The sequence below is a fragment of the Aphelocoma coerulescens genome (assembly GCF_041296385.1).
Source record: "Aphelocoma coerulescens isolate FSJ_1873_10779 chromosome Z unlocalized genomic scaffold, UR_Acoe_1.0 ChrZ, whole genome shotgun sequence".
Classification (NCBI taxonomy): domain Eukaryota; kingdom Metazoa; phylum Chordata; class Aves; order Passeriformes; family Corvidae; genus Aphelocoma; species Aphelocoma coerulescens.
In genome coordinates this window covers 58,668,088-58,680,402 of record NW_027184085.1, presented here as the reverse complement: position 1 = coordinate 58,680,402, position 12,315 = coordinate 58,668,088, and the positions used below count along the sequence as shown (strand labels likewise).

Sequence of the window (12,315 nt, the reverse complement as noted above, 5' to 3'; positions counted from 1 at the left end):
TGATTCTGTCACTGATGTGCTAGCTGCATCCTAAAATTCACAGCATTGGTCTAGGAGGTACAGGTGTCTAATTCTCAACAGGCTTCATCGAAAATTGCCAGGGTGAGCAAGGAGCAGGAATGGTGAGGGAGTTCTTTTTTCCTGAGAGGTGGCTAAATGTAGTGGAAGGTGCTCTACAGCAGCTGCCCCTTTTTTAGATGAGATACAGCATCTCTAAAGGTCCAGTATTTAAAACTATTTTGAATGTTATAAAGATTCTTCACTGCATGATTATATTGGAATTGATTTCAGGTCCATCAATTTTCACAAGATGTTTATGATTGCCTTGTTCATATAGTAATTTTAGTTTCTGAGCCTTAAACCCTTATGTCCAGAATTGTTGTTGTGCGTAAAATGCTCAAAGTTCATGAGATAAAAGACAGTAATGACACTGTAACACGGAACTTGGGAAACTTTGCTACTGCAAAATTGATTCTTGGAAATAAAAGTATCAGAGAGTAGCCACTTCATTTGTTTTTTTTTAAGATCTTCTCTGACAGGTAGATGTATAAAGAGAATTATTCTCCAGTTAGAGGAGATAGAGCCAGTGGACTTTGATAATCTCAAGAAAGCTTATGTACCAAATTATTCAGTAGCATCTGTGTTTCAGTGATGATGACAGGAGGGGTATACAGGAGGGGGGAATGTGTAGCACTCGGGAACTTCATGGGCAGATACAGACTTTCATGTGAACGACAGCTTGGGAAAATGCTTTACATTTACCAAGATTTTACATTTGTGTGTCTCTGGAATGACACATAACTGCCCAAAATCTTCTTTAAAAAAATGGAAGATGGCACACAAATTGCTTCAAAGTTTCTGAATGTCTTAGTGTTTAAATGAAAAGTGTGTTGGCAGAAATGACTGTTGCCATTCAACTATTGGTACAGAGTATAAGAGATTGGACGAGTCAGTTTGCAGATAGAATTTGACTTAACTTAAATGGTACAAATGTCCAGTGATAGTAGTGACATTCAGTTTTTGTCGTACCATAAATACATGGCTAAACTGCTCTTCATAATTGGCATTTTCCCCCTTAACTTTTCATATCATGATCATGTAGTAAACCATCTGATCAATAGACTTCCATGCATATTTTAGAAATACTTACACACCTGTTTTTCACTGGACATAATGACTGTGGTTACTTTGAAAGTTTTTTCATTCCTAACTACTGCAGTGCTTTTTTTCCAAGAGGAAGGTCAGACCAGATGAAGCACTGCTTAGTGAAGAGGATACTGGGAATGGAAGGCCAAATAACTGGTTTTGCCCATCACCGTGTGTTCAGTGGAAGAGAGGGTACAGCCACCTACAGTTCCTTGAAAAATCCTTTTGCTATGTGACCATTGACAGAACAAAGTAATCCTTTTGGTTAGTGGTATCATAGCAGGAGGTATGATATATGTTTATCCCTCTTAGATCTGCACCCATTTCTGGGAAGTTCTTTAAACTCCAGCCAGTGCTTAGGAATGAGTTGCAGTACCGTGATGTAAGCTGCTTAAAGGTGAAAGTGATTAAGAAAAATTTAGAAGTATCTGGTCTTCTAAAAGCCTTTAAGGCTTAAAATTGCATCTTGCTGAAGAAGGACATAAAATATTTCTTCTGTATTCATGAGTTTTTCTGCAAAGAACTAGATGACAATTTTTCCATCTTGCCCTGTAGAGATGTGCATGTGTGGTGATACTTTTGTGTCTTGTTCTCTTTCTATAACCTGAGCTTTGCTTTACTAGACACACTGCCATAAATCTTTTGAATAAAATAGACCTTCTGACAGAAGATCAAGACGTCTAGAGGGTGTTTGACTATTAGCCATTAGCAAGGAATGAATCATTCAATTTCAACCCTATAGGGAATGTTTAATGTAGATACAGAGCTTTCGTCCTGATGGTTTTCAAACTGGGGGCTTAAATTAAAATTAATCAATCAAACTGATTTTGCTGAATGGTTACTAATGCAATGAAAAATAACTGGCAGGGAATGACCTGTATCTCTGGAGAATTTTGTCTACATATAGCTTTCAATCTCTTCCTAAATGTAGTGATTTCTTGGGAACTCATTTTCTGATGACACACAAGGTAAGCTGCCGTGTTTAAAATGGATAATACCTTAAGTAATGCAAGTCACTTTTGAGGAACAAAACAAATAAGGTCTCTTGAATTTGTTGTGGACTTTCTGTGGTTTGTTAGAGGGTTTTTGTGTTTGCTCATGGAAAAACTCACAGCATTCTGATATTCTACAGGTTTCCTTCCAAAAAATCGTTCTTTCTTTTCAAATGTCAGAAATAATATTCAGCGTGTAGTGACAACAAATAAACAGCATAAGAGTAGTGCATAGAATGAAATTTTTCACAAAGTCATTTCAGTTTTACTGTTCTCTGTTTTCTCTCACCTTTTTCTCAAAGCTACCTATTTTGTTTGCTATATGGCAAAACTAAAGCTGTAATATGTGGAGTTTGCAGGACTTTCAAGTTTTTGTTAATGTCAGCTCATCTCAATAGAACATCTAGTAATTTTACAAAATATTTGCCAGTAGAAAAATTCTCTTTTCTTGCAACCGTATCATATATTTCACTGAAGCATTCTCCTGCATTGAATTCTGAGTGCTTGTTACTTATATCGATACAGAGAAATAGACATGACAAAAAAGTAAAGAGGACCATTTAGGCAGGCTTTGAAAAACATGGTGTCTCAGCCTGTAATGCTTTTGAACCAGCTGTGTAAATGCAACTGTGACCCCTTTAAGACTCTGCAATGCAGCGTCATGTGAGCTATCATGTGGGGATTTCTGCCACAGCAACTTTTCTATGCAATTTGGGTATCTCAAGCACACAGTACTTTTGTTCTGAGTCTTCCAGCATCAGGCAGTTTGGCCATTCTTTCTTTCAAGAATTTTAAAATTCTTCTTTAGAGCTGATGAAACTGAGCCTAATACTAGTCTGGTGAAGGACTTTATTTATATCCAGTCGTTTTTAAGTTGCTTTAATTTGGAAAACCATGTGTAGGGTTGGGTTTGTAACCGGGCGGAAACACCAATTTAGTGTAGTGGTTTGGTCCAAAATACTCATTACTGTTTATCTTCTGTGAGATAAGAAGTAGGAGAAACACAAAGCAGGTGCCAAACTAGAAAGAATATAAAGAAGTTTATTAACAGACCTAAAAGAAGGAAAAAAAATCATACCACACCTTCAGAACTCTCCTCTTCCCCCCACCTTCCTCCCTTCTCCCACTGACGGTGTAAAAAGACAGCCCTTAAGATGCTCAGTCTGTTTACCACTTCCATAATAACCTTGTTCAGTCCATTTAGAAAGAGAAGTCTCTTCTTGCTCGTGCTATGAAAACAGTATCACACCGAGACAGCCACCCACTTCCAAATATTGTTCAGTCCATTTAGGAAGAGGAGTCTCTCTGCTCGCGATGTGAGTCCCTTCCCCCGACTTGCAGCTTTTCCTGCAACTGCTTTCGAGGGTCCACTCTTGAAAGTTTTTGGGGTACAATTTTAAGGTTGAGCCGTTCAGAAACAAAAGTTCTCTTCGCCCATCTCTGGGAGCATTTAATCTCTAAGAACAGAGGCCCTCCTCCTTCCCGTTTGGAGCAAAGGGTCCTCCTCATCTTCAGGACTATCTCTGGGAGCATCTCTAGGAATGGAGGTTTTCTCCTTTCTCATTTGGAGCCAAAGTCCTCATCGCTTCCATCTCTCCCTGTCCAAACTTCTCATGAAATTACAGCTGCGTCAGCATCTGCCTATCTCAGCGCAGGTGCTTTTGCTTACGAGTTGAACACTCCACCCCCCATATCTTAATGAAATTACAACGGGATACTCTGATATATCATAGCTTCACAACAGACTTTCAGCTTTAAGCATCTCGTCTTTCTCTTCCCTCAGGTTTTCAGCTCTTCACAGCACTAAAAGGGTTAATCTCACCTCGGCCTTGCAGCTGGAATTTTTCTTATCACAGTGGAGGCCGGGGGGGACCCGAGCCTCTCTGGCTGCCCACGGCAGGGCTGTGGGGGGGCTTCCGTGGGTGGAACAGGACCCATCGGCTCCAGGACGGCCGTGGCCCGGCCCAGCCTGGCCCAAGCAGGGGCCGGGCCCGCTGGCCCCCACACGGGGCCCGCAGCCACCTGTCCCAGCACCAGAAACAAGAGAGAGAGCATCTGCCTCAGGGTTCCTACTCTTAAGTGTGCATCACAGAGGCGGTCACAACTTTAAGTGGCTTAAAGAATTGTCCATATTTAAACTGGCCGCTGATAGGTTCTGTCAGGTCATAGAGGAAGCTGTAAGGAGAACATCCCTTCCGAGACTCAGCTTGCTAACCTATGACACCATGACAGTGTTTTAAGTGTTACAGATATCTAAAAAGATAAAAATTCCAAGTAAAGGTTGCAGTTTTTGTAGTCTCAATCTGCTTTGTGTGCAATGTTTAATACAGTTTTTAAAGCAGTGCAATACAGTTTTCAGTGATGCAGGCATGGAATGGTGTGCTTGTTTCCCTCTTCTTCAGGAACTCGTTCCACATGCAAGGAGAGAGCTGTAGGCATGAGCTGAGACAGTGTAGGAACAGTTTTCCTGTGTTATTTGTTGCAAGAAGTTACGTTCTGAGAAGGAGTTATGAGAGGAAAATGATCTCATGGTTAGAGACTGGTTGAAAATGCAGTTGTTTGACAATGGATTTTCTGTACTTTGGTTGTGGGCAGCTGTCGCCCAGATACCCCAAAGCACTCAGACATGGGTGCTCCTGAATCAGTGACTGGTAGGACAGGATTAGATGATAAAATTTGGAAGATGAAATTTGGGAGTAGGACTAGCAGGAGGATGTCTGAGCATCGCAGGCTGAAATTGAAATCCACAGGGGCTGTGTTCTGAGCTTGTACACTGTACATCAAAAGTGTGAGGTGCTTTAGAAAACAAGGCATTCAAATGTTGTGTTGGAGAGCTGGAATTTGTTTCTGCTGCTTACAATTACAACTTTTTTTCCTTGTAATTTCTAATCTATAAAGCAGGGATGTTTTTAAATGTTTGAGGCATTGTAATTGTACAAAGAATGTTTAAAGGAATGGCATATAACATCGGATGGTGATTTTTTTGGATGTGATACAGTGAGTAGCATAGGAAAGAGACACGTATACATATATATACACACATTATCTATATTATTGAATATGATTCTTTACTTATTCAGAGATTTTGAGAAAGATTCAGTAAATGATACCTAGACTAATCAAAAAAACCCTATGTAAAGCCTTCTGTTCCAGGCATAAATCTAGCACGGATTGACAGGATGTGAAAAATTGCTGGTTTTTAGTGGTTTGGGGTTTTTTTCAAACATACAATTATCTTTTGTTTTCTCTGAAAGAGGAGAAAATAAATGGCCCCTGCCCTGTTCGAAGTAGTGCTATCAGGATCCTGTTAAAAAGACTGCAGGAGTCACCTTCCCTTCCTGAGTCATTCTCAGTCCTGCAGTCCTGCTCATACTGCAGCTACCTGAGTTTAGGTTTTCACTGTGTCAAACTCAGTTAAAATTACAGTTCTTAATGTAACTGGAAAGAACTGTGAAGACAATTATGCAGAAATCTAGCTTGTTGTAAAAGGGTGGACTTTACAATAAAAACTTACTAAAAAGAATTCTTGGAATGAAAGAGAGGCGTGGGAAGCATTTAATGAATGCCTAAGGCATTAGTAAGCCAAAATCTTCTGTGAAATGTTTTCTGTCTGTTTCCAGCAGGTCCATTATTATGAGGCTTTGCTTTATGTCTGAGGATAGTGTGATAAGACCCTTACAAGCTTCTGTGTGGTTGAAATGTGAATCCTTACCTGTGGAAAGCCATCTTTTGTTGTATAGTCTTCATATGTGTTTTAATCCTAAGCGTATGTAAATATTTGTGTTTTTAGAGAACACAGGGAATGATGAGGGAAGAAACAGGAAGACCCAACAGATTAATAGCTGACTTTGAGCCTGGTGTCAGTGGCAGAATTTTGGCTTTTTTGATCATGGGTCAGTTTGCACAACAGCAGGCTTGCTGTCAACACATGGGGTACACCTGTCTCAAAGGGGTAAAAGTGCTTTGCACAGGAGTTAACAGGGCTCATTAAACGAGTTTTAAACTAGATTTGAAGGGGGAACAGGGTAAAACTAGTGTCACTAGAGATAAGCACGAGGGCAACATGTCAGTATTTGAGGGAAGGTGTGCTGGTGAGGTCCTTTAGTCTGCTGTCTCAGTGGAGATGGAATCTTTGTGTCAGCAAAGACAGAAGAGTTACTGATGTGTTAGAAAACATGGAAACACTTGAGAGCATAATGTAGGAATTAGGTTTTCTCCCCCACAAAAAGGTGGTGGGATTAGTAGTCCAGCTGCAGTGCATCTACAACAATGCACGGGACATGGGCAACAAACGGGAGAAACTGGAAGACCTTGTGCAACAGGGAGTGGTATGACATAGTTGCCATCAAAATATGGTTGTAGAACAAATTCTGATTTCTATCCTGTTCTGTCCAGACTGTAGTACAGCATTGTCTGAAAGTGCATAAATTTAAGTGAACTTCAGGCAATAGCACAAAAGAGCCTTCTCCTGAGACATTCAGGTGATTTTTTATCTATTTGTAGCATAAATAATTTGTTTTGTGATAGAGCAAATGATGTTATGCAGGTTCACAAATATGGAGAGAATAACAGAAAGAAAAGTACTAAATAACAAAGGATGATACAAGCCAAACAAAGGGATGTGAAGCCTTTGCTAGGATTTGATAACCTTTTCCTCATTTGTTTAGAAGTTCCAGTGTACAAAGATGGTACTTTCAGAACCATTGTGTAGTCAGTAATGGTAATTACTTTGAAAGTTTGTTACATGTTATGATACTAATGTCAAGGTTTATATAACCCTCAGCCCTCTATGTTTATTCCTGTTGGGAAGATCAGGATATAATTTTTTTTAATCATGGCAATTTTGACAAATAGTTGAGGGCTTGGACTATGGTAGAATTTTGTGTGCTAAGGTGATAAAAGAAGAAAAGGTACTAGTCTGGTAGTCAATTTGTTTAAACAAGATGGTCTTCCTTGCCAACTTTATTACCTCCCCTTATCTATGCATATCTTAGTAAAAGCTATAAAAATTGTTATTCCATTTGAAGTTCCCCAAAATGAAGTGATTTGTCCTTTTTAATTAAGAGAAGCATTGCTAAGGGAAAGGCTTTTTGTATATTTGCTGTGCTACTGAAAAATTACTAATGTTTTGTGAAGTCTCTGTCAGAATATGTAAGCTGATACTAAATTTGAGAAATGCTTGATATGGACAAACAGAAAGTACATAAATAGTGTGGGGTGGGGAGGTTTTATGTACAGTGAATTACTTAAGTACTGTGCTAAATTTGAGCCCTTGAAGCATCAACACTTCCAGTTTAACTGGAAATTTTCACTGTTCTTGATGTGAATGAGAGCTCACTGGCACATGCAGAGGATTTTGTTGCTGTTTTTTCTTCACGAGTTGGCTTGACTACTTTTTAAGCTGTATAGTATAAATAAAGTATAAATACATATGTGTCCATGTCCATACATGTATTCATATATACACACACATATACTTGGTAAGATAAGCTCTTGGGTAGAGCTATTTTTCTACCCAGTTAGAAGGGAAAATACATGGATAGTTGGCTTCCTTTTTCATTAGCTTTACCACTGACCTTTATTACAATCTGCAGGAAGACTAAAAAACTGGCACTGACAGGTTTGATATCGCCTTTTCTTTTGTAGTCTGGCAGAACTCCTAAATTGTTAGGAAATGAGACTTGACAGTTTGTGCTATTAACTGGAGAACAATTTAACCATATTATGACTGACTTCAGTCTAATGCTCCACATAAATGAATTCTTGTAATCCTCCAAGGATGCATCTTTGGTTGGTTGGTTGGGTTTTTCCTTCCCACCCCCCCCGCTTCCCCCGAATGCTATCACTTGTGAAATGTCCTTATTGGAGGAAAATAGAAAGTAGAGCTAATAAGGCTTTAAAACAGTTAGTTTTCATGTTTTCATGTTGACTGTAGTTTATATAATGAAGGTTTACCAAAGATCATGGTAAAAGAAATTTCTTGGCAGACCTGATTTGGCTGCACTGGATCTGAAAAAATCTACTGTAACTGTTTTATTCAGTTCTGCCCATGTGTTTTTTAATTGTGACCAGTGCCACTGTAGTTATTGAAAATATAAAAAGACAAGTATCATTTCCCAGATTCATACTTAACTTCTAGTTAAATACATTGATTACATTTAATTCTCTGAACACAGTTGTTTTTTGTTACATTTATTTTGTTAGCAAAGCTTGTGAACAAATTTGTTAGTAAATACTTGTTAACAAATATTTTTACTACAGTAATTTTGAAAAGCATTTGGTAAAGGTATTGTCTCCCAAGTAGTGCTTATTATAACTCTAAATAAATGGCTAGTTCTTATTACAGCTTTAGTAAGCAACAGCTGCATAGCTAGATTTAAGTTGGGTTTTGGGCTTAACACAGAAATTTGTCTTCTTTTTATGATACATAAATTGAATTTTCCAGTACTGCAACTAAATGTTATTTAGCTAGAACTAAAATTTATTACAACAGCTCTTTTGTGAAAATAGCTTCCTGACAGTTTTTGTAAAAACTCAAATTAATTGAAGAATGAAAGAAAGACCCTAGGATTTTAATTTAGCTAAGAAATCCTTTAATAATTTAATATCTGGCATTTTTTTCTAATTCTTGAGTGGCAATTTGCTGTTAGATTTTAGACTCTTTTGAAATAAAAATTTAGTAATGAAGGGGGATAACCTACTTCACAGAATTCTGTTGAAGAATTCTTTTTAGATTGTCAGTTTTAAATTTACTTGTTTGCAAAGAAGCTATGGGTCCCTTACTAAAAATCTCTTTCATAGGGATCTAACTTTGATATATTCAGCAAATTATTTGCCCTCTCTTTGGTCCTTTTTAGAATGTCAAATGACCCAACTGAACTTCAGTCTTACACTAACATGAAATTTCCAGTCTTCACTATTTTCCTAATAAATTATAGGATTAATTAGAAGGTAATTAAAAAAAAAAAAAAAAAAAAAGATGTTATAATAAATACACCTTTTTGGCAAAAGTAAAATTACAGTTAGAAATTTGAGATCCACTGATGTTATCCTACTGATACTTTTTTTCCTCCAAAAGGAAAAGTGTTTCAAAGGATATGTAAACAGCCATGGAGGAGTATTAGCTTACTGTTTGCCTTTCTAAGATTTGCATGCTTATGGTATGGTGGAGTTTAGGATTTTCTTCTTGTTTTTAATGCGTGGTTCCAACTCTTACAGAGAGCAGTGACGAGTTCTTTACATTCCACCTTAATGGAGGCTCAAAACAATTGCTGTATTGCTGCAAGTTGCTATGAGAAGTAAGAGGAAGGTAGAGCTTGGTGTTAAAGCTGTAGTTAGGGGGAGAAATGACCCGAATATCAACAGATTAATTACAGTTTTAAACCATAATCCATCTGTTTTATTTTTTAGAGTTCGAAACTTCTCTAGTTACACTGTCTGCTTCAGACTTGGCGGAAAAACAGCATTAGACATATACTGGAAAATTCTTCCTTTCGGGAATCTTTTTCTTTCATTCTTCCCTTTGAGAAATCTGCTATCTTTTTTCCTCCAAACAGAATTTAGTGCAGTTTACCCTCATTTGGATAAATGCAACAATTTTTTGTAGTCCTAGTTCAAAATGCTGGGAAAAAATATTTATTGACAAAGGGTTCCAGAGGCCAAGAATGTGCTTGACTAAAATACAATTTGTTTTCAGTTTAAAAGCTTTTTCCAATTAAATCCATGTTCAATTTGTATATGTCATCATAACTAAGCTGCTAAATTCTTGGAATCTTCATTAGTTAATGTGATGTACTGATTTTCTCTGTACTTTTGGGAAATTTTTACTAGAGAGTTCTCCTCTATAATTTAGTCACTGGATTTCACTGTAATCTGTTGACCAGAGAAAAAGGTTTTATTTCAGAAATATGCACAGGTTGGCTTTTGATATCTCTCATAAGATGGACTGCTGGCTGTTCTGCATGTACAGCAAATACAAATTTGATAATGAAAACACTAAAGCTACACAGGGACAGATACCTGAAGTACAGTAGCCATATTCTTCATAGTTTCTCAGGTTTATTCACATTCACAGTATATAAAAAGCACTAAATCTGTATTTCTCTACTTTGTAGTAATGAAAGAGAATATTTAACATGAAGCAGAAGTCTTCTAGAAAGTTTGGGGTGTTACTCTGGGGTTTGTTTGTTTTTGATACTGGAGTCAGCTGCCCATGAATCTGCTATAAGAGAAGTGTATCACAATTTAAAAGGAAAAAAAAAAATTAAGGATATTTCTGATCTCTGTAAGATGAATCTGTTGTTGGAAAAACATGATTGTGTGTGTGTGTTATAAAAAAAAGTCATATATATACTTCTGTTTTACATTGTGGATAAATTTTTCAAGGAAAACTCTCTTTAAAATTAGACTTCAAGCTGAAGAACCCATGAACAAATTCTAGAAAATGCATTGCTTCACTGTTGCCGAATTTTAGTGAAGGTGGATCTGTGTTTCAGCCGAGTAGGTTATTTCTTCCTCCCATTAAGCACTTGCATTATTTTCCTATGGACTAAGACCACACATGGTTCTTAGCACATTTCCCTAGAGCTTTGACAATTTGCTGTACAGTAGTAATTATTTTCCATTTTACCTGCTTTGTTGTAGAGTATATAATGAGTAAAATAGATTGTGATACATTTCTTAATCTGTCATGAATTTCCAGGTGGCTCCTGCTTGTTCTGACTCCTGCTTGTTCTGACTCTTTCTCTGTTTCTGCAGGCTGCCTTATATCGTCTGAGTGGGGATTGGAATCCTTTACATCTGGATCCAAGCTTTGCTGCTCTTGGAGGTGAGCTGAGGGAGATACCATTGTGTTCATATTTGGATGAAGGATAATGTAAATGTATTTTTAATCTATATTTCACTATGTACATATTTAACAACCTGGAAAAAGCAGTGCTTGTTTTATAGCTGTTCTCAGAGTCACCATTAAATATCTTCAAAGTTCTGCGTGACACTTCAGTTTGAAGCATTGCTTCTTGTAGCTAGAAATGGGGAATGGTGCTTGGACTTCACTTACAATGGAAAAATACTTTCTACCTATTTTCCTTTAGATCTTGTTTATTGTCACTATCCTATTTTTACAATGTCTGTTTCACAAGCAGAAATAATTGACTATCAAAGCTTCCGAAGGAATCCCATAAATTCTTTGATATATAGTTCTTTCCATCTAAATAATTTTGAGATTATGTGGGTCTCAGTGGAGCTCTTTGTTCTTCAGTGTATCTTCTCAATCCCAATAAATCCAGGAGGGCAGGAGAGAGGGAGCTTGTTAGCACTTCTTTCCTATAAAATTGCTTAGCTGCACCTCTTGCTAGTGCATTAGCTTGTTCATTTGCATAATTCAACATGCCAAAGCACCACATCAGAGGCTGCACTAATTCTTGAAGAGATCTAATTACTGAAAAAGGGTGTTTTCCTAACATCCTGTTGTAAAGTTATTTTTTCGGACTTCTTTTCAGGCCTTGCAAGTAGTAGAGTGTGATTATTCCAGGCAGACAGCAATTTGATTTACTTAAGAAATTTTCCTGAATATGTATGGTATCATCATAAACATTACATGAAACTACTAATCTGTAATAATTAGTCAGCAGTTTTCTGGTGAATTTCTTTTTAATATGCAAGTATCACTGGATGGTGTTGTTACTAAGATAAACAGAGCAGAGCTGTGCTTCCTTGTTCGGATCACACTTAACATATTCTGGCAAATTATCTCCTTTCATAAATGCATACTAATTTTTTGTTAACTCAGTTTTGTATAAATCTACGTAAATTTGTGTTCCTAAGTAATGATTGTCAAATACTAGAGTCCTTGAAGAGATTTCCCCGGTTTGTTAAACCATTCTGTTTTTTAATGATGTTGGTTTGTTAATGATGGTGATGGAGGTGAAAAATACATGTTTATAATTGAAAACCCAGTGTTTTGAGTAATAATGATAATAATACTTTAAAAAACTTACAAAAGAAGAGGAGTAAAAATCTTCTACCTGCTCACACAAAGAGCACTGGCACTTAGGGAAAATGAAATTAACTCTGTAGATGAGGTGTCCCTTTGTCTCAACATAAAACTGGTGCACTGGATTTTGGAACTATGACAGTACCCTACCTACACTAAATGCAAGTACAATCAAAGAAGATA

The 12,315-nt window shown here is 37.2% G+C and overlaps 1 protein-coding gene across 3 annotated transcripts in view; it reads left to right on the top strand.

Annotated features, from left to right (window-relative positions):
* The window catches only part of HSD17B4 (hydroxysteroid 17-beta dehydrogenase 4), a 64,454-nt gene that overhangs the window by 30,722 nt on the left and 21,417 nt on the right, over window positions 1-12,315 (top strand). For all 3 annotated transcript variants that reach the window (XM_069001093.1, XM_069001096.1, XM_069001095.1), the window contains exon 18: window positions 10,896-10,965. In XM_069001093.1, the coding sequence (XP_068857194.1) occupies window positions 10,896-10,965 (70 nt within the window). The remainder of the gene's footprint in view (window positions 1-10,895; window positions 10,966-12,315) is intronic.